Genomic DNA, 17,488 nt, shown 5'->3' with positions numbered 1-17,488 from the left:
CTCCAGAAATATAAGGAATTCTCATGAGCCTACAATATTAACTAGTTCATCTCCATGGAGGACAAAAAGAGAGGTCAAGGCAAAAGGTTAAGGTTAGATCAAAGGAAGAACCATGTGCCTGTAAGAAAACTCAACAGTGGAAAAGCTCCCAAGGGAGGAAGTAGAATCTTTATTCTTAAAGACCTTTAAAAAATAGAATCAGTTCATCACTGACCTTCCTAGAGGCAGGGGCCAGATAAAATGACCTTCCAGTTCTGTAATTCTAGGGGAAAGATTATTCTGATTCTACCTAGAGAGCACTAAATACAGGGTCAGAAAGCTAGGGTTCAAATCCTGGTTTGGCTAATTCCTAGATCTGCTACTTCCTAGCTATGTAACCTTGGGCGCATCCCTGCTGAGCCTTCCAGCAACATCTGGAAAGGGAACGCTGGACCCTTCCCTTCCAGCTTTTACTCCTCTGATCCTGATCAGTTCATTAGACACTCATGGCTTTGGGTTCCTCCTTCTAAGGCCCATAACAAAGAGGGTCAGTGATAGTGGGGCAGGTAATTTTTGTGTGATCATACATCCTGTACAGGTAACAATACATACCTCAGCCTTTAAGGTAGCAAAGGAAGTCTGGTATTTTCCCTGACCCACACTGACTTGAGACCTGGGTCGAGTTACAAGGTCTCAGTTTCCCCAGCGACTGATGTCTTTTCCACTAGTCTAGAAATTTGGACTTTTGAAAGAGTTAACAGAACTGGCCAGTTTTCTTCATCAGGAGGTCATCCTCCTGACCTGTTTCTCCTAGGGAAAGGAGATGTCTACAAAAAACCAAGTAAGAACCAAGAACGGAAAACTCTTTCAGAAAAATTAGGGTCCTGACCTTGATATGCCAAAGGAGTATTCATTCTTGTCTTTCCTGTAGGACTGAAGGGTCCCTGGTGTGACAGCTTTCTCAGTTATTTCTTGGACTCAGTCTTTTCATATTAGGGTTATATGTTACAGAATAGTTAATCTAGCTTCCCCTTCGCTTAAGGTGCTCTGGGATTCTTCTGAAAGGAAATTCTTTTTACTTATCCTTGAAAGCCCAAGCTGCAGTACCAACCACCATGATCTGAGGGGGAAGAGGTAGCAATCTGGAGTCAGCCTGGGAGGTGGGAAGGTGTCAGTGAATCACCCTCTGCTGACTGCCTACATCCCTCTGGTCTTGTACAAGTGACACTCTGACTCCCTGTTTCAAACCTTGATTGCCATCAAAAAAACTGATTCTAAACAAAGAGTTCATGGAGTTCTCGTCCTGGCCATAAAGCCTAGATTCTTCATACCCAAGCTCCCAGTTTCCCTGTCAATGGTTTCTCATCTGATAGCCTAGAATTTTCAAGAGGGTTAAAGTTACTAGGCAACATATCCAGAATTATTGGCCCTTCTGCTCAAGGGGGAAGCAGCCTTCACAGCTTGGCCTCAGTTTTCCCAGCTTCTCTCCTCTCAGCATGAAGTAGTCTTATTTCCACTGGAAAGAAATCCCCAAATGTCCTCTGTTAGCGTTTCCATGGGAAACAGGAAGGGAGGGACGGGGACTCTGATGGACCAGGGGGGCCCTCACTGGGAGCACATGCGTTCTACCTCCTCTTCACAGTCATAAAATTTCCCAAAAAGTTCTGGGGAAGCTCCGTTACACTCAAACCATCGCCGCAAGGTGCCCAGTGCCCGCAAGGCATCTCCTTTGGTTGGCAGAGACATCAAGTCGTTGTCTCCACTCTCTTCCTCACTCTCACTGATGATTTCGTCTTTGCATCCTCCCTGGTCTGCCTTCTCACCTTCCAGGTCCACAAAACGGGAAAATTCTTCAGGTTTCAGCCCCTGGGGGAGGGGGGGCATCTTGGGCAATTCTTTCGTAGATGGAGGAGTTCTGCTGGGCCACAGGCCAGCAAGGGCGAAGCTGCTCCTGATGAAGTTGGCAGGCACTTTGTCCCAGGCGGCTGCCATCATGTGCAAGGCATCAAGCACTGTGATTCCTGCCCCAGCGGCAGCCAGAGACATGCCCTCTGTCTCCCCTTGGAGAGCAGCCAGCTTACTCAGGAGGCGGTGCCGGTAACGGGTCTTGAAATCCCGTACCACAGGAGTGGGTAAGCAGGGTATGGTACCATTGGCAGGCAGAGGCAACAGCCTCACGTGCTGAAGCTCGGGCAGGTCTGCACCCTCCTTGGCTGGGTGGGCAGTTAGCAACAAGGCCACATGTCGGCCTTGCTGCCCCATGTCCTGGTCCAACTGAGCCAGCCAGTCCGCCCATGGGATCCCTGGGCCTGGGTGGTAGAGGACGGGCAGAGCCTCGCTGCTGACCCCAAAGAAGCACCGAGGAGAAGGCTTACGGCTTCCCGACACCACCAGCCTCCGTTTCTCTGTCCCTCCGCTGTTGGCACACAGTAACACCTGTAACTGATCACCCAATGCCACCCCACCAGGGACTGCCCGATACAATAAGGGCACCTCAGTACAACCAAAAATATCCTCTGGGGAAAAGTCCTTCAGGGTAATGGGAGTATGGGGGTCTGAGCCCAGGGGAGCAGGCTCTGGGGAAGTCCGCGGAGGAGGAAGGACTTGGCGGACCCCCAGACCCACATTGTTGCGGCGCTTCCAGCGCACCAGCCAGCCGATGCTGGGTACGAAGTGCTGGCCCATGAGGTCGGCCAGCTCCTTGGCTTTGTGCAGCAGCATGGGGCCCGTGACGTCCCAGGCCTTGGCCCGGGCGATGTGGTACCAGCACAGGAGGGCCTCGTCGATGCCGCTGTACTTGGACTCTCGCTTGCGCTTGCGCTCCCGGTTGGCTGTGCCGCTGCACCAGTCCGCCAGGAGCTTCTCCTTATTCTTGCAGATGCGGGAGATCTGAGGCTGGGAGACCTGGAAACGCCGGGCCACCTCCGACTGGGACATCTTGGACTCATCCAGCAGCTCCAGCACCTGGATCTTCTCCGCCAGGGACAGGGCGTGAAGCTTCTTTTTGCCACCGAGTTCCATGGCTTCTGGGGGGACACCTGCAAGTGGGGAGCCACGTGAAACGGGGGCGGGGCCAAGAGACGGAAAGAGGGAGGTGGGGATGGACAGCGAAGGCCAGTGTGGGGAGGCGATGCTGGGGGGAGGACGGAGCAGGTGGGTGAGGGAGGGAGAATGAAACAGGTGTGCGTGGGGGGGTACTTGGAGGGGAGCAGACACCTTCGTACTGCACCTGCTGTGCGCAGCGCTTGTTGGGGATGCTGTCTTCACCCGGGGCTGACATTCATGATGAGGACTGTCCGGCCTGACCCACCTTAATCTGGTCCAGCCTGACGAGGGGAAGGGCGAATAGACCCAGAAGAGCAGACGCTGGGAGGAAGAGGAAGGGGGAAAAGAGGGGGCTGCCGGGAAACCAGGAGGGAGCCGAGCAGGGGGGAGAAGCCCACGGGCAGGTGGGGACACAAAGGGAGCAGATGTGGAGGCCAAGGGGGGAGGGGCGGGGAGGGAGAGGGGAAGAAGGCACCTGACTGAGGGGGCGGAGGCCAGGGAGAGAGGATGACCCCCCCAAATGGGGAGGGGATCAAAGGTGAAGGGGAAACAGGAGAGGGGTCAAAGGTCGGGAAGGGCCGGAAGACACACAAAAGTAGGGGAGAGGGAGGAGGGGCGCGGGGGTCTCCCTAGCATCCCCCGGCAATCCCAGTCACCCACCTCCCGCGCGCGCTCCTACCCCCTGGGCCCCGTCCCTGCGGCTTCGGGCTGGGGGGACGCTGCAAGGGGCGGGGGCACTCCACGAGATGCAGAGCCCGGCCCGGCCCCTACCCCGCTCAGCTCTGCCGGACCTGGCCCCGGCCCAGCCTGGCTCGATCTGCTCCCCGCTCCGGGTTTTCCCGGGCTCCGGGACGAGGGGAGGGACAACCACTCCGGTACCCAGAAGCCACAGGGCCCTTTCCTCCAGAAGCAGATGATTGGCTCCCAGTGTGGGCCCAGTCCCGCCTCCAGCTGGCCTCCATTGGCAGCTGCCGAAGAGACGGTTTAGTCCAGGCCACAGTTCGACCACCTCGGTACAAAACCGGCGTTGGCCCCACCCCCCTGGGGGGGGGCGGGACCTAGGAGTGCAGAAAAAAGCAGGTGCTGGAGGCGGGGCCTCAGGGTATTGGGCGGGGCCTTGGAGTGAGGAGAAAGGCAGGTGCCAGGGGCGGGTCTTCGTGGTGATGAACAGCACCAGGAAGTGAGGAGGAAGGCCGATGCTAGGGGCGGGGCCTAAGGGAACGGTGAGGGGGCATGAGCAGGTGCCTGGGGCGGGCCTTCGTGCTGATGGACAGGACAGGGGCGGGACAAAAGCGGATGCTGAGGGGAGGGCTTTCAGATGAGAGGCCCGCAGGCTGGCAGGCTGCGGGAGGGGCTGACGGGTGATGGGAAGGGAGTAAGGCTGCAGAGGGGCGTGGCAGAAGCTCTCCTCCAGACCCCGCCCCCTTCTCCCGCTGGGGGCGGGCGCATCCCAAGGCTTTTGTCCGGGGCGCAGCGGGAAGACCGGGCTCAGGCCCCGGCACCCTGGGCAGGCGGGCAGGTCCGGGACGAGGCGCTGCCGCGGAGGGGTGTCCAGCCTTGCTCTGCTGGGCCCGGGGCGGGGGCAGAACCAGCCCCCGGGCAGGGAGACGAGGCCCAGGGGCAGATCTGGCCTTGAGGTCGGCCCCCTTGCCCCAGCCAGGACTTCCCCTTCTGGGGGTCTTCTGACTGACCCCCGCATGGGGCTGTTGTGGTGTGAGGGTCTCCCGCCTGATCGGAAGAGACGCCCCTCTGAGGACCCTGTGTGAGGAAGGGGGAGGGGGCAGACAGGAAGGCGAGCCCGGGGCTCCGATCCGAGGGGCTGCTGGGAGCCTCTATTCGGAACCGTAACTAGGGTGCTCGAATTTAGCGTGGGGCACTGCTGATGAGAGCCGCCTTGTCCTGTGGCCAGATGCTTTCCCCTGGGCCCTTGCCTCTGTGGCCCCTGACCAAGCTGCCTCTGCCTCCTCAGCAGGGATGCACTGAAACCTTGCAGTAAGGCAGGGTTCACTTCCTCCATCCCAGTGAAGCCTCAGGGACCTACTCCCTAACTTCTCTTTGCCCGACCTGCAAACAGACTTCTGCTTCTACTGGCTCACCTCTACCGTCTGCTTGGACAGAAAAATCCTTGATGGGGAGCCAATCCAGGGGCGGCCAGGTGGTGCAATGGATAGAGGGCCAGCCCTCGAGCCGGGAAAATGAATCTCCTTAAGTTCATATCTGGCCTCAGACACTTACTCGCTGTGTGACCCTGGGTAAGTCACTTAACCCTGTTTGCCTCAGTTTCCTCATCTGTCAATGAGCTGGAGAAGGAAATGGCAAATCATTCTAGTACCTCTGCTAAGAAACCTCAAATTGGGCATGGCTGAAAATGACTGAACAACAATCCCCTTCAAGAGTCTCCAACACTGAGAGAGGTCCCAACCATAACAAACAAGTCTGTTTATGCATCTGCACTGACACCAAGAGCCCATGATATGACACACACGAAACCCACATAAAATCTGAGCCCTCAAGTTTCAGACTAGGAGCGACCTGGACAGAGGTTAGCCAAGGAGAGAGAGCCCAGTGACTGGCCAGGGCTTGGGGAGATTTCTCTCCTGAGGTCTTCTGGTTGCCCTTGCTTGCTCAGGACAGGGCAACGTAGAGGGAGGGCACAGAAAGACCATCTAATCCTTCACATGCCAACATTAGATCCCACTCTCCAAGGTGAACATACACACAATCATGCAAGACTGGCCTGGATTTTGGCCACGGCACCATCTTCCATGAGTAGACAGAGGTTGCCTTCCCAGAGAAAGCTTCCTCCCCTACAGAAGTCAAGAATCTCCTTCAATATCCTACTTTGATACCTGGTGAGCACCCACTCAGACAGGTTCTCTCTTGCAAGAAAAGCTTGACATACAGCCCTGGTCTGGGCAAGGTCTAGCCTAACAAGTTATGGACAGGCATATCACCACCACTCAACATTGCGGTGGCTCCCTAACCCCTCTAGGATCACTCAGGATGCCTTTCCAGGCTTCTTCCATGTTGTTCTTCTTCACACACTTGAGAAGACATGCTGTCTGTCCAGCACCCCATCTGTGCCTTTACCCGGGCTGCTTCCCTGCCCGCTCAAGGCCTAGAATCCACATTTTCCTCACCTAGAATCCCTAAAAATAATAAATCAAGCCCTGACTTGTAACATTTGCTGATTTCTGAGGTGTAAGTGCTCAAACTAACAACCTAACAGCTGAAGCTGGTTGCAGTTAAGTGCCCCCACCCTCACCCCTTACCTTATGAAAATGGATTTTGTACCTATTTACGTCAACCCTGACAGGGGAGAAGCTCCTTAAGGGGCAAGTAAGGGTTTTTGTCTTTGGCATCTGGCATAGCACCTGGCACACAGCAGGCACTTAATGCTTGGTGACTGATCATTGTGGGGTTGACCACTGGATAATGAATTTTTTGGCAAGAGAACCCACACAATAGATTCAGAAGGCTCCCGGGGCGTTAGAATGCTTCTGCAGGGACAGGCAGTGTGAAGAGGATGTTTTCAGTGCTAGCCCCACTCTGGCCGCTGCAGCTGGGCTGAACACGTCCAATCCTTTCATAGGACAGACCTCCCCAGTGCTGAAGTTGGTTCAGTCCCTTGGAGGCTTCTCTTGTTTGTACCCAATACCGCCTGCTCCTCCAACTGATTTTACGCAGCCTTACTTCATGGCCTCCTTCCCCTGTAGGCCTCATGAAGTTCAAGGTAACTACAGCTCAGGTGCCAAGACATGGCCAAGGCACGGAGGCAAGGGGGAACTTCACAAGGTGTTCAGGACCAAGTCGGCACAGATGTTTCCGCTTGGTGACTTTAACAGGCAGGTGGACAGGAGACAAAACTCTGGGATCAACGGATGACAATCCAAGAGCCTTAGATCTTGGATGCTCTGCTGAAGGGCTCCCCCCACCCCCATTTATTAATGGCTGTCGTCAATAAAATAAATCCAAAACATCTGAGCCATTTCTGGATATACTTCCTTCCACTGAACTTACCCTTGTAACAAAGAAAATTCAAAGTATCAGAACAGTTGTGCCCCTGGCCGTGCTCTTCAATGTCCCCAAACATTTTCTTCTTGAAGAGTCCAGAGGCACTGGATGTGAAAAGGATGGGTGGTCCTGACAAAACCAAAGCACTCAGTGCAATCTTGCCTTCTGTTGTGAAGGCCAACAAAGCAGCAGAGGCTCCATGTAAAAATGTTTATTGTACTAATGTCTGGAATACAGGAACTTAAAAAAATGACACCTCAAATCCAAAGTGACAGTGAGAGAAGGCCAGCCTTGGGACCAAGCAGGAAGGCCTCCCTGGGGCACTGCCATGGACTGTGCCCCTTCCACACCACTACCAGCCTCGCCTGGCAGAAGCCCGAGGAACCAGGAGCATCAAGGCCTTACCAGCTGCTAGCAAGCGTGTGAGGAGGGGATGTCTGAGGGGCTCCCCTGTGACTTAGGAGTTTGAGTGCATGGGATGGGGGCCTGGGGGCTCCCAATTTAATTGAGGGCAGAAGGCTGAAGGCCCAGGTAGGGAGGAGGAGGAACAGAATGGGGATTTTGGAGGTAGGCTTGAAGTCGAGTTAAAAAACAGGCACATTATCCACCATCTCCCTCTGGCCCCCACACGACTTGGATGGCCCCCTGATGCTTCCCTTCTCCCCACAAAACAAAAGAAGAACAAGGAGAAGGGGAATTGAGGAAAGAGAGTGGACGCACAAGGTAGAGAATCACTTTTGCCACTAAAGAGGGCTATGGAAGATGAGCTGGGAGGGAGGAGGCAAGTTGCAGCTGTGGCAGCACCAAGGGGCCAGGTGCCTGGGTGCGTCATGCCATGCCCCAGGTGTCCTTTCGCAGTGCCACAGAGAGCCTCCCTGCAGGGGCAAAAGGTGGCAAAGTGGAGAGGCAGGGGGAGCCAGAGAGCCCCCCAGGCTTGTCCAGCTCATGCATCCCCTTGTGGATGCCCTCAGAAAGGAAGCGGGGCAGAGCTGGAAAGAAGTGAGCTGCCCTCCTGCTCCAGCGTGGAGGGCAGAGCTGAACCCTGTGAGAACCAGGGCCTGGGCCCAAGGCAGGCAGAGTGAATGCACTTTATGGAGAGCAAAGGAGCAAGGAGAAGCCAGGGCCTGTTTCTTCCCAGGGGCAGCCTGTCTCCCCCATCTTCAGGAGCTGCCAGTTCAACCTGCCTGCTGCCCTGGACAACCTGGCACTACCCTCCCTGGGTCTGCCAAAGGGGAGGACGGGAGAGGAGAAACTGGAAAACAAGAGAGAGGTTTGGATGGAGGAGGGGCCTAGGGGTGCCTGGGCTCCCGGTCACATCAAGAAGAGTGCTGGTTCTGGTAGATGGAAGCCTTCTCCTTCAGCAGGTCCAGACATAAATGGCAACTCCAGCTCCCTGCAGAGAAGGAGAACAGGGTTCTACATGCAGGCAGCTGTGCAGGTAAAGGCATAGGAGGCTAGGATTCACTGGTAAAGACCACAGGACCATGGGGATTGAGTTGGAAGAGGCCTTAGAATCCAGAGAGTTCTACCCCTGTATTTGTTGTTTGTTCATTCACGTCTGATTTTTAGTGACCCCATTTAGAGTTTTTTTTGGCAAAGATACTGACGTGGTTTGTCATTTCCTTCTCCAGCTCATTTTATAGATGAGGATACTGAGGCAAACGGGGTGATGTGACTTGCTCAGGGTCACACAGCTAGTAAGTGTCTGAGGCTGGATTTGAAGCCAAGATGAGTGTTTCCGACTCCAGGCCTGGCACCCCCAGCTGCCCAAAGAGGTGGTGCTAGGATCTGCCTCCAAGTCCTCTTTGGGATCCCCCCCAGCCCTGTCTACCTCAATCAAACCCTTACATCCTTGTGAGCAGAGGGTCTTCACCTTCCATGGACCTCTTCTCAGAAACATGTTTTTAAAAGTATAAGATGATAAAGGAAAACAATTCTATTGCCAACAGTTAGGAAAACACTGAAAAACACCCACAGAGCCTAGCCTGTTGATTGTAAAATCCTCCTGGGAAAGCCTTCTGACAGTCCCATGTCAAAGACAAAACCAGCAGATTCCACCCTGCACCTGCCCCTATTGGAAGGAGTGACCTGCACTTCTGCAGAACCCACAAGGTCAGGTCAGTGGCTGGGCATTCCCTAAGCTTATGCAGACCCGAGAACTTCACTGAGAGAGTGAATCCTTCTCTTTCCTGGTGGGAAGACCTACCATCCACTGGGGATCATCAGTTTAGAGCCAGAAGGGACACTGGAGGCACTGAGGCCGATGCCCTCATCTTCTCAACGAGGAGACTTGGAGCTAGACGGCTAAGCCAAGATTCAGAGCCAAGTCCTCAGTCTGTAGACTGCTGTGAGATGGTTCACGTTCTTCTATCCAACAGTCACAAACTCAGAGCCCCCTGAATGCCCATCCAGTTGGCCTGGCAGTGTGCTGCTTTCCCCTCTAATCTTGTTAACCTTCCTCCCACAGCTGGGCAGGGCAGGAGCAAGAAACAAAAGCTCCCATCTGGTTATTCCCTTCAGGACTGGGATCCCTCCCTTGCCCCCACCACAACTTTCGTGTTGATCTCCCCAGTGCTGAGCACCTCTCCAACCAACACTAAGTTTCCCAGATGCTGGGCTAGGGGCCTCTCAAGCCTGGTACCCAACTTCCACCTGTCACTTTTCTGTCAGAGGCTCTGTCCTCCTGCCCGGGTGCAGCTTTGGGGTCCTCCTCAGTTGCATGCTGGGTTCTTGATGACCTCCCTCACCTACATTTAATCTTTTCTTCCTCATCGTACCCACAATCACTTCATGGCTGCCATAACTGCTTCCCTTTCCAACCCAGTCTCCACAAAGCTGCCACAGGGGTTTGGTTAAAACCCAAGTCTAACAATGGCACTACCCTTCTTACTAAACCTCAGTGACTCCCTTTTGCCCATGGGATGAATGTCTGAAGTCCTTTACCACCTTACCAGGAACATCATACATCTCTCCTCTTCATACCCCCACCTCCTCCCTTTGCCCAGGCTGTGTCCCACACCCCTCTGTTCCCTCCACTTCTTGGAACCACTCATTTTAATTCAGGGAGAAGCCATGAAGCCTGTCCTGATCCACCGCCCCCCGCTGCTGGGGCCTTCCTCCCCTCATCATCTCCAATTGAGTGTGTCTACGTATGTGCTACCTGCTCCAAAAGAATCTAAGGACCTTGATGATAGGGACCATTTCTTTTGTGTTTTTGTATCCATGAGTATGGTGCCCAGCATATAGCAGGTGCTTAATAAGCACTTGCTAATGGGCCCAGGCTTCACTGAGGACACTCACCTTCAGGTGGCTCCGACATTGAGGGGGTGAGACAGTACATATGGTAGCCACGATCACAGTCGTCACAGAAGAGCAGCTGGTCCTGAGGTGGGGGGAGGCAAAGAGAACAGGAGGCAGGGAAGGGAGGTGATTACCATGCCTTAGTCCAGCCATGGCAGGGGAGGGAAATCAGGGTAGGGGAGCCTGTGTTGTGAGCAGTAGGGCACAGCAGGCAAGAGGGAATGTCAGACTCATCCTGAGGAAGGACCCTAAAGGTGACTGCGATGGGGCGGAAGATCCCAGGAGTGAACTCACGTCATTCTCGGAGGTCCCGCAGATGTTGCAGCATTTACACTCGATGCACTGCCAGCGGTAGGTCTTCACAGCAGCCATCATGACGGGGGTGAACTGGAGGCAGGATGGGTGCCCTGGTGGGGAGAGAAGGGTCCGAGTGGAGGTCAGAAGGCCTGCCACCCTCACACCTCAAGGTAGGGCAGTGAAGCCACACATAGGCCGGAGACCTGACCAGAGCAAGCATGTTCTAGGGAGGAGGAAGAAGGGGTGCGTGGAGTGGGGAGGTACCTGAGCGGCCACAGTCGGAGCAGGACACCAGCTCCTCAGGCTGCCCTGTCTTCTTGTTGATCTTTGAGTCTCCCAGACAGAAATCGCAGTAGTTATTGGGCAGGGCTAGTCCATCAGGGCCCTTCTTGGCTATGGGGAAAAAAGAAAGTGGTGGGCAGATTCAGTTCCTACCTTAGAAAAGGAGAGGACAGGCCTGGGACAAAGGGCAGGGCCCATGAGCCGGGCAGCACCCGATTCTCCCCCCAGTCCTGCCCCAACAACCTCCTTACATTTCTGCTCCTCAGACCTCTGGGACACAGGGGTGGGAGGCTGAGAGTCCTCCTTGTCTTCGCCTTCTTCCTCTGCCAGGTGGGAGTGAGCATAGTGGTAACTGAGGCCTGGACGGTTCTTGTAACGCTTCCCACAGACTGGGGAGAGGACGGCAGAGAAAGGCATGGGAACCCAAGCAGTCTTTCCCTGCTCCCTGCAAAGTCTGAAGCTCTGCCAGGGTGCAAGGAGGCACCCCCCCCGCCCCCTTTCCAACCCGGAACATCAGCTCGGTTCAGGGACAGGGCTTTAGTGGATGTTACTGACGATGGAAGAGGGTGGGCCAGGCACGCCTGCTCTCCTCTGTCCTTCCTAACCCCACCCTTGACACCAGGTCCCATTTATGGCCAACTGGTTTCTCGCCTCATTCCTGCATGGCCAAGAGGTGCCCCAGATCAAGAACAGGGGAATGGCAAAGAGGGAACCTCTCTGGCTGGCAGTTAGAAAAGTTTAGGGGCAGGAGGCAAGAGACTGTTTTCCAGGTATGCCCTCAGAACCAGGGCCCAAGAGATCACTAAATTGCTGAGGAATCTGCCAAACTCTCCACCTAAAGTGAACGGACCTGAGTGGTCCCAGGCAACCCAACTAGGGGATGCTGTGGGCAACTGAGAGGAATCATGGGAAGGTAGAGGGTAGGTGGGAAGAAGGCCAGCAAAGTTAGCTTGTAGGTGACAGGTACAAGTGGGGTGCTAGGGAAGTCAGTCCCAGTAAGTCAGCCCAGACAACAGAGGCAGAAGATGCCAGGGGTAGATCAGGAATTCCCCTGTCTTCTCCCATGCTGGGTTTCTCCCATGCTATCCCCTAGCCCCAGGCCTCCCTCCAGCCCCCCAGCCCCAAAAGCTTGCCTTGATTCTCATGGTGGAGGGAGAGAGGGGAGAACAGGCAAGAAGGGAGGGAGACACAGAGGGGCATCGATTCCCCACCACCAAGTGTCACTTCAAGGGGATGGGAGGCCCCCTTCCACCCACTGTAACCCCCAATGTAACTGGTTCCCTTAAACTCTCTTGGCCAATGCCAGGGCCCCAAGTGCCAGAGGAGCAAGTCTGTGCAGGACACGTGGGGGCAGAGGCAGGTGCAGCAGAGCAAAGGCTCCCTCCCTGCCTCCCCTCCCCAACCCCAGCCCCTGCCATTCCAGAGGTTTTCAGACTAGCGCTGCAGGAGAAGACAGAGGCAGGAGGAGCGTCGGAGGAAGGAGGCAAGGGAAAAGGAAACACAAAGGCAGAGCGCCGAGAGAGGACGGCTACCTCTCTGGGGTGCTTTCGAGGTATGCTTTTGTTTGAAACTATCTGAAAGACAGAAAGAAAAGTCGTGAGAGGAAGGCACACGCACACACACATGTACACACACACATATACACACATGTACACACACACGCACACAGGAGCAGCAGCTACAGCATAAGTCCAACAAGGAGAGAAGTCTCCGAGTGGGGGGGCGCTTGGAGGGACAGAAATGGGGGGGAGGCAGGAGAAAGAAGAGAAAACAGAAAGGAAGAGAAAGAAATTTGCATTAAAAACCTCACGGGGGAGGGGGCTCCAGGACCACCAGGCCCCCATGCGGTCAGCTAGACACCTCCCAGCATCCTGGAGGGCTGGGGGCAGAACTCAGGATGACAGCCTACAGGCCAAGGTCAATGCCTTCTTCCCTCCCTCCCCCCACCCATCAGGGGGGCTGCTCCACCCACCTGACCCCCCCCCCCCCAAGAGGTGGAGGCACTCACTGTCACATGCATAGGGCTTATCCCGATCCTCCAGGATAGTGGCATCCAGCTTCTTTCGAGCGTTGCTCACCCCTTTGCCCTGCCAATGGGAATAAGGGAGATCTCAGGTCCTGGGGAGCTAAGCTGCCCTTGGGGAAGCGGAGAATCTCCCCACACTTGGCGTATGCTCCCCTCTCCCTGTGAGGAGCAGGGAGGCACCTGATACACCCTGTTGGTCATCTCCCCTTCTCCCAGCTCACCTTGGCTTTGCCCTTGCCCCGGCGCTTGGGTGTGTCTTCCTCATAGTCCTCATCATCCAGATCATCCAGAAAGTCCTCAGGCTCCAGGATCCGCTGAGGGAAGGGGAAGATAAGGATGGGTGGGGAGAGGAGCAAGGATGCTCACAGCATCTGTGGGGAGGGGGCGCCATCCAGACAGGCATGGCACATGCCCCCCTGCCCATTCTCAGCTGTTACTCTGCCAATGGGAGGCAAACGTAACTGGGAAGCTTCTCGTTCCTTTCCCAGGGTTCCCACTGAATTTGGGGAAAGCCTGAAGTTGACAGAATGCATTTTTCTTAGACACTTCAGGGAATGACATGGCCTGCCCCTCTCCCACTCCGAAAGTCCATCTGGCTGGTTTAACCCAGGCTGCTCCAGCATCCTTCCAATGAGGGGTCCCTTGTCCCTGTGAGGTCCCTCCGTTGGTACCTTCCTCGCCCTGCTGTTAGTAACTGGGAACTCTCCCAGGCTGTCATCATCCGCCTGAGGATTGGGGGCACCCCGCTTCTCAAGGGGGTCGGTGCGCAGTAGGGCCTCCAAGCTGCTCCCATCCTGGGAGATAAGTCCTTCCTTCTTCAGGGTCTGGTCTGTGTCTGGAAGGAGAGCGAGGCTACACTGAGATATGGATGGGCACAGGTAGTCATGCCCATTGGAAGGAAAGGGCCCTCATTCACCTCTGACCCCCCAACTTCCCAGGATCCCACAGTCTCCAGGTTTCCCCTTTCAGTCTGTCTCTTAGCCCCAGAAACTGACCATGGCACTACTTGAAGAGGAATACTGCCCCTACCTGGCTTGATGGATGGGAAGGTGAGTCGGGGGTCTTCAGGAGGGTGGGCTCGGCGCTTTTTTCGCCAACGCCGGGCAGGATAAGAGTACAACTGCCCTGAGGCCAGCCCTGTGAGAGATGATCGGGGTCAGTAACCTGAGAAGGAGAATGCCTTCTGGACCAGGAGATGCCCGCTCACTCTGAGGCTGGGGTAAATGTTGTGGAGGCAGGGAAGAGATTCCAGACAACAGGTAAGACTGTTGGAAATTGGGTGGGGAAAGATGGAAGCACAAAAAAGAAAAAAGAAAGTGAAGGGGAACCAGGTGCTGTCTGTCAACAGACTAGGGAGAACAAAGGAAGCCAGAAGGGCTGCCTGTCCTTCTGCTTCCCTGGGCCTCCCATCAGCCCAAGCTAGAAGCTGTGTGCTCAGCGGGCTGGCCCTCACCTGGCCCCCGGTGCCGCTTTTCCATCCAGATGTAACAGTTGCTCTGGGCCACTCCAGTCTGGGAGTCGAGGAAGGGCAGGCGCACGCTGCGTTCGGCGCAGAGGCGGGCGTTGTAATTGTGGCACTGTTCCATGGCATCTCGGTAGTACTGCTCCCCCAGGCTGTAGGGGGACAGGAGGGGCTTCAAGGGAAGGCTCAGAAAGCTGTCTGGGACCCTTTTGACCTGTCTGTTCCCTCTTCTACCTTAGAGGACACCAGCTGAGCCAAGTCAAATGTCACCAAGAGGAATCAAGCTGGGCCCCAGGGGCCTCTGGGTGTCCTGGCTGGGAAGGCCCAGAACATAAACCACCTCAAACCCCACACCATGATCTGATGAGCTCTCAATAATTTGGTGCTTTGAGCAACTGGGAAAAATCCCCACCCCCAAACCAAAACAAACAGAAAGGCAGCAGCAGAAATGCCACCAGCCCAGCTTAATTCAATGAGCTGTAATTACTGTAATTTGAGGTAGGCCTCTTATGTGAGGAGGAGGCAATGGGTCCATATTAGCTGGCTTTCAGAAATCGGCCTCCACATTCTCACCATCAGAGAATAAAATTGGATAAACAAGGCTAAAGAGCGCAGTTCCTTTGTTTCCACTGATGGGAATTGAGAGTGACGTTCAGAAAGAAATGGAAGGTGAGCAGGGAGATCCTGGAGCCTTCAGGTTGTGTGGGTACCTCAGGCATACACCAGGAGGTGGGCCACACAGCTTTTTAAAGAACACTATGTATTTGGGAAAGGGCAGAGAACATGGCTCCTAATGAGTTGGGGGACAGGGGAGGGAGAACTCAGCAAGGGATCCCTGGACAGAGAAGGGTCAGATCCTGTTAAGCAGCTAAGAGAGAGATGGGTGTTTGGGGACAATGGGTGCTACCCTTACGAAGAGATCTCCTTTTCATTTCTTATGCCAGGGAGAGAGAGTCCCAGCTCAGGAGCCCATCACAAATAAAGCCCAGAAGTGTCCTGTTTGTCAAATTAAGACTAAACTGTCAGATAACTAAGTACTCCCCCCCAAACAAAAACCAAAACAAACCAGCCTGGTGATAGCATGGCAAGGGGACAACAGCTGCTTCTCTGGGTGGGGATCAGGAACAGGAAAAAGAAGGTGGAGTTCCCTTCCTTGGAAGAGAAGCCTGGTCAATAGACTTTGACTGTCATCAGCAGCCCCCAGCAGGGGGCTAAGCAGGTACTAAGGAGGAGGTGGATGGCTCCCCATTGCCAGGGTGCCAGGGTATCAGGAACCCCAACCCCACCCCCCAAGACTACCTCAGAGGTGAGATGGAGAAACCAAGGCCTGTCTCAGGAGATACCCTGCCAACCCCCTGAACCCCACCTGAAGGTGCCTGCTGCCACCCATCCAAAACAGGCCTACCCCAAGAAACTTCCCTTTTTTAGCTTTTCTTTCCCTCTTGCCTTCTTTCCATGCTCCCCTTGGGATCTAGAAGAGTCAGCTTTTCTCAGAACAACTGGATTTCCCTCTACGTCAGTATAAAATCGGTGAAACTGCCTCTGGGCCCTGTGGGGTGCTGGGTACAAACCCAAGGAAAAGGATGGAAAAGGGGGGAGAGAACCTTTGTGTCAGGAAGGACAGAGTGGGAGATTAGCATGATCCTCTCTGAACTGAGGGAAATGCCAGCCTGAGGAGAGACTGGGGAAAAGGAGTGGGCACATCAGAGAGGATGATGATGGAGTGGGATGGGTGGGTGGCTGAGCAGAAAGGAAGCCTGCCGCCCCCTCCAACTAACCCAGGAGAGGGAGGGCACCCAGCTGAATGGCAGTGGGCATGCTCTCCCTCATCAAAAAGGCTCCCGTCCAGGGAGCAGCTTGCAGCCTACCATAAAGCAAGGACAGAGGCCTGAGAACCCTGGAAAAACCCTCTCTTCCAACTCCCTGCACCCGCTTAAAAAGGAACAGCTGGAAATCTAGCTGGCACCTAGAGAACAGGAGTTCTGCTGACCCACTCCTGGGCGAGGTGGAGTGAATTCAAGGCCCACTTCATGCTAAGCTCCCAGGTAAGATGCCAAGGCCACGCCACCTTTCACGGCTGCCCGCACTTCTGAGATGCCTCTACCCCTGGCCAACGGCATGAAGCAAGCTCCTCAGGATTCAAGGAAGAGCCCCTGGCCTGCCCCCTGGGAACAGGAGGATCCTGCCATACGGCCGGCCCTCCTTCCTTTCTTCAGGTGGGTCAGGCCCAAGAGCTGCAGCCTTCCCTGGCACCCGGTTTCAGCATTCATTCCAGAACCCCAAGCAGGGGGGACCCCCTTTGTATTTAAAACTCCCCTATTGGGTGAACAGGTGCCCCTTTCCTTCCTTCCCAAAGCGCATCCTGTGGCTCTGCGTCTGGCCGGGGGTGTTCGTGCCAGGCCCACCTCCTGAGGACCCCGTAGGGCAGCCCAGGCCGCCCCCCGGGGGTCCTCCCCAATCCCCCGAGGACGAGCCTCAGCACCGGGCAGGGACTGTGGAGGGCGGGGGCGCCCGTCCAGGCCCCGCTCTGTGCCTCAGTTTCCCCATCTGTCAAATGGGACGTGGGACCGTGGTTGTCTCTAGGATCCCTCCCGCTGACTCTCTCCGTGACCTTGGCCCTGGCACTGCCCGCGTGCCTCAGTTTACTTCCTCGGTCAGGCGAGACGACCCCCCCTTTAAGGTCCCTTTCCAGGCGCCGGAGCTCGGGCCTCAGTTTCCCCCTCGGGGGCGCGCCTGGCTGGAGCGGGGCCCCGCGCGCGCCCCCGCTGGAAGTGCTCGCGCCCGCAGCTGCCACGCGCCCCGGCCCGGCGCCCAACGGCCTCGTCCGGGCCCGGCCGCCCCGCGCCCGCCCCGGCGGCGTCTCCGCGCACGCCGCCGCCACGCCCCCCTCCGCGGCCCCGGGCCCGCCCCCCCCGCCCGCCCCGGCTCTGAAGAGACGGCGGTCGCCACTCACAGCTTCACTACATTCTCCACCACGGCCGCCATCTTCCCTCCTCCTCTCCCTCAGCCCGGGAGCCCCCGGGGTCGGAGTGCGCAGGCGCCCAGCCCGAAGCGCGTGCCCGCGCGTCCGCACGCTCCCCGCT

At 55.9% G+C, this 17,488-nt stretch overlaps 2 protein-coding genes and 1 long non-coding RNA gene across 11 annotated transcripts; 1 reads left to right on the top strand and 2 right to left on the bottom strand.

Moving 5' to 3' along the window:
- Positions 1 to 149: 149 nt before the first annotated feature.
- Positions 150 to 4,042, bottom strand: TIGD3 (tigger transposable element derived 3). 4 transcript variants are annotated; one of them, XM_072637334.1, is made up of 2 exons: positions 3,685 to 4,042; positions 150 to 3,017 (listed from the first exon to the last, which is right to left on the bottom strand). In XM_072637334.1, exon 2 carries the CDS (start codon positions 2,998 to 3,000, stop codon positions 1,585 to 1,587), a length of 1,416 nt encoding a protein of 471 aa, XP_072493435.1. In that variant the 5' UTR covers positions 3,001 to 3,017; positions 3,685 to 4,042; the 3' UTR covers positions 150 to 1,584. The 4 variants fall into 4 exon arrangements, with proteins under 4 accessions (XP_072493435.1, XP_072493436.1, XP_072493434.1 ...); XM_072637335.1 differs by having other exon boundaries at positions 3,704 to 4,042; XM_072637333.1 differs by lacking the exon at positions 3,685 to 4,042 and adding an exon at positions 3,196 to 3,678.
- A 418-nt stretch (positions 4,043 to 4,460) lies between these two features.
- Positions 4,461 to 7,003, top strand: LOC140522189 (uncharacterized). The gene is made up of 2 exons (XR_011973246.1): positions 4,461 to 5,276; positions 6,741 to 7,003. It is a non-coding gene; the product is annotated as an uncharacterized lncRNA (long non-coding RNA).
- Positions 7,004 to 7,234: 231 nt separating this feature from the next.
- DPF2 (double PHD fingers 2) lies at positions 7,235 to 17,463 on the bottom strand. Of its 6 annotated transcripts, none has more exons than XM_072637325.1 (13): positions 17,359 to 17,462; positions 15,852 to 15,964; positions 14,397 to 14,557; positions 13,973 to 14,080; positions 13,615 to 13,778; positions 13,165 to 13,257; positions 12,926 to 13,004; positions 12,450 to 12,491; positions 11,169 to 11,306; positions 10,900 to 11,028; positions 10,633 to 10,745; positions 10,339 to 10,420; positions 7,235 to 8,431 (listed from the first exon to the last, which is right to left on the bottom strand). In XM_072637325.1, exons 2-13 carry the CDS (start codon positions 15,860 to 15,862, stop codon positions 8,355 to 8,357), a joined length of 1,197 nt encoding a protein of 398 aa, XP_072493426.1. In that variant the 5' UTR covers positions 15,863 to 15,964; positions 17,359 to 17,462; the 3' UTR covers positions 7,235 to 8,354. The 6 variants fall into 6 exon arrangements, with proteins under 6 accessions (XP_072493426.1, XP_072493427.1, XP_072493425.1 ...); XM_072637326.1 differs by lacking the exon at positions 17,359 to 17,462 and adding an exon at positions 16,372 to 16,511; XM_072637324.1 differs by lacking the exon at positions 15,852 to 15,964 and having other exon boundaries at positions 17,359 to 17,463.
- Positions 17,464 to 17,488: the final 25 nt, after the last annotated feature.

Source organism: Notamacropus eugenii, chromosome 2, assembly GCF_028372415.1.
Source record: "Notamacropus eugenii isolate mMacEug1 chromosome 2, mMacEug1.pri_v2, whole genome shotgun sequence".
In the NCBI taxonomy this organism is placed as follows: domain Eukaryota; kingdom Metazoa; phylum Chordata; class Mammalia; order Diprotodontia; family Macropodidae; genus Notamacropus; species Notamacropus eugenii.
The sequence above is the reverse complement of the archived record's forward strand: the minus strand, read 5'-3'. Positions and strand labels throughout refer to the sequence as shown.

What these genes read in the sequence shown, in the direction of transcription:
- DPF2 (XM_072637324.1), bottom strand. Translation starts at nt 17,390, where the DNA reads ATGGCGGCCGTGGTGGAGAATGTAGTGAAGCT. An exon ending in CTAACAGCAGGGCGAGGAAG is followed by an intron (nt 13,258 to 13,614) that starts GTACCAACGGAG and finishes CCCTTCCCTCAG; the next exon opens with CGGATCCTGGAGCCTGAGGA. An exon ending in GCGGGACCTCCGAGAATGAC is followed by an intron (nt 10,421 to 10,632) that starts GTGAGTTCACTC and finishes CCCCCACCTCAG; the next exon opens with GACCAGCTGCTCTTCTGTGA.
- TIGD3 (XM_072637333.1), bottom strand. Translation starts at nt 3,259, where the DNA reads ATGTCAGCCCCGGGTGAAGACAGCATCCCCAACAAGCGCTGCGCACAG. An exon ending in ACAGCAGGTGCAGTACGAAG is followed by an intron (nt 3,018 to 3,195) that starts GTGTCTGCTCCC and finishes CCCCACTTGCAG; the next exon opens with GTGTCCCCCCAGAAGCCATG.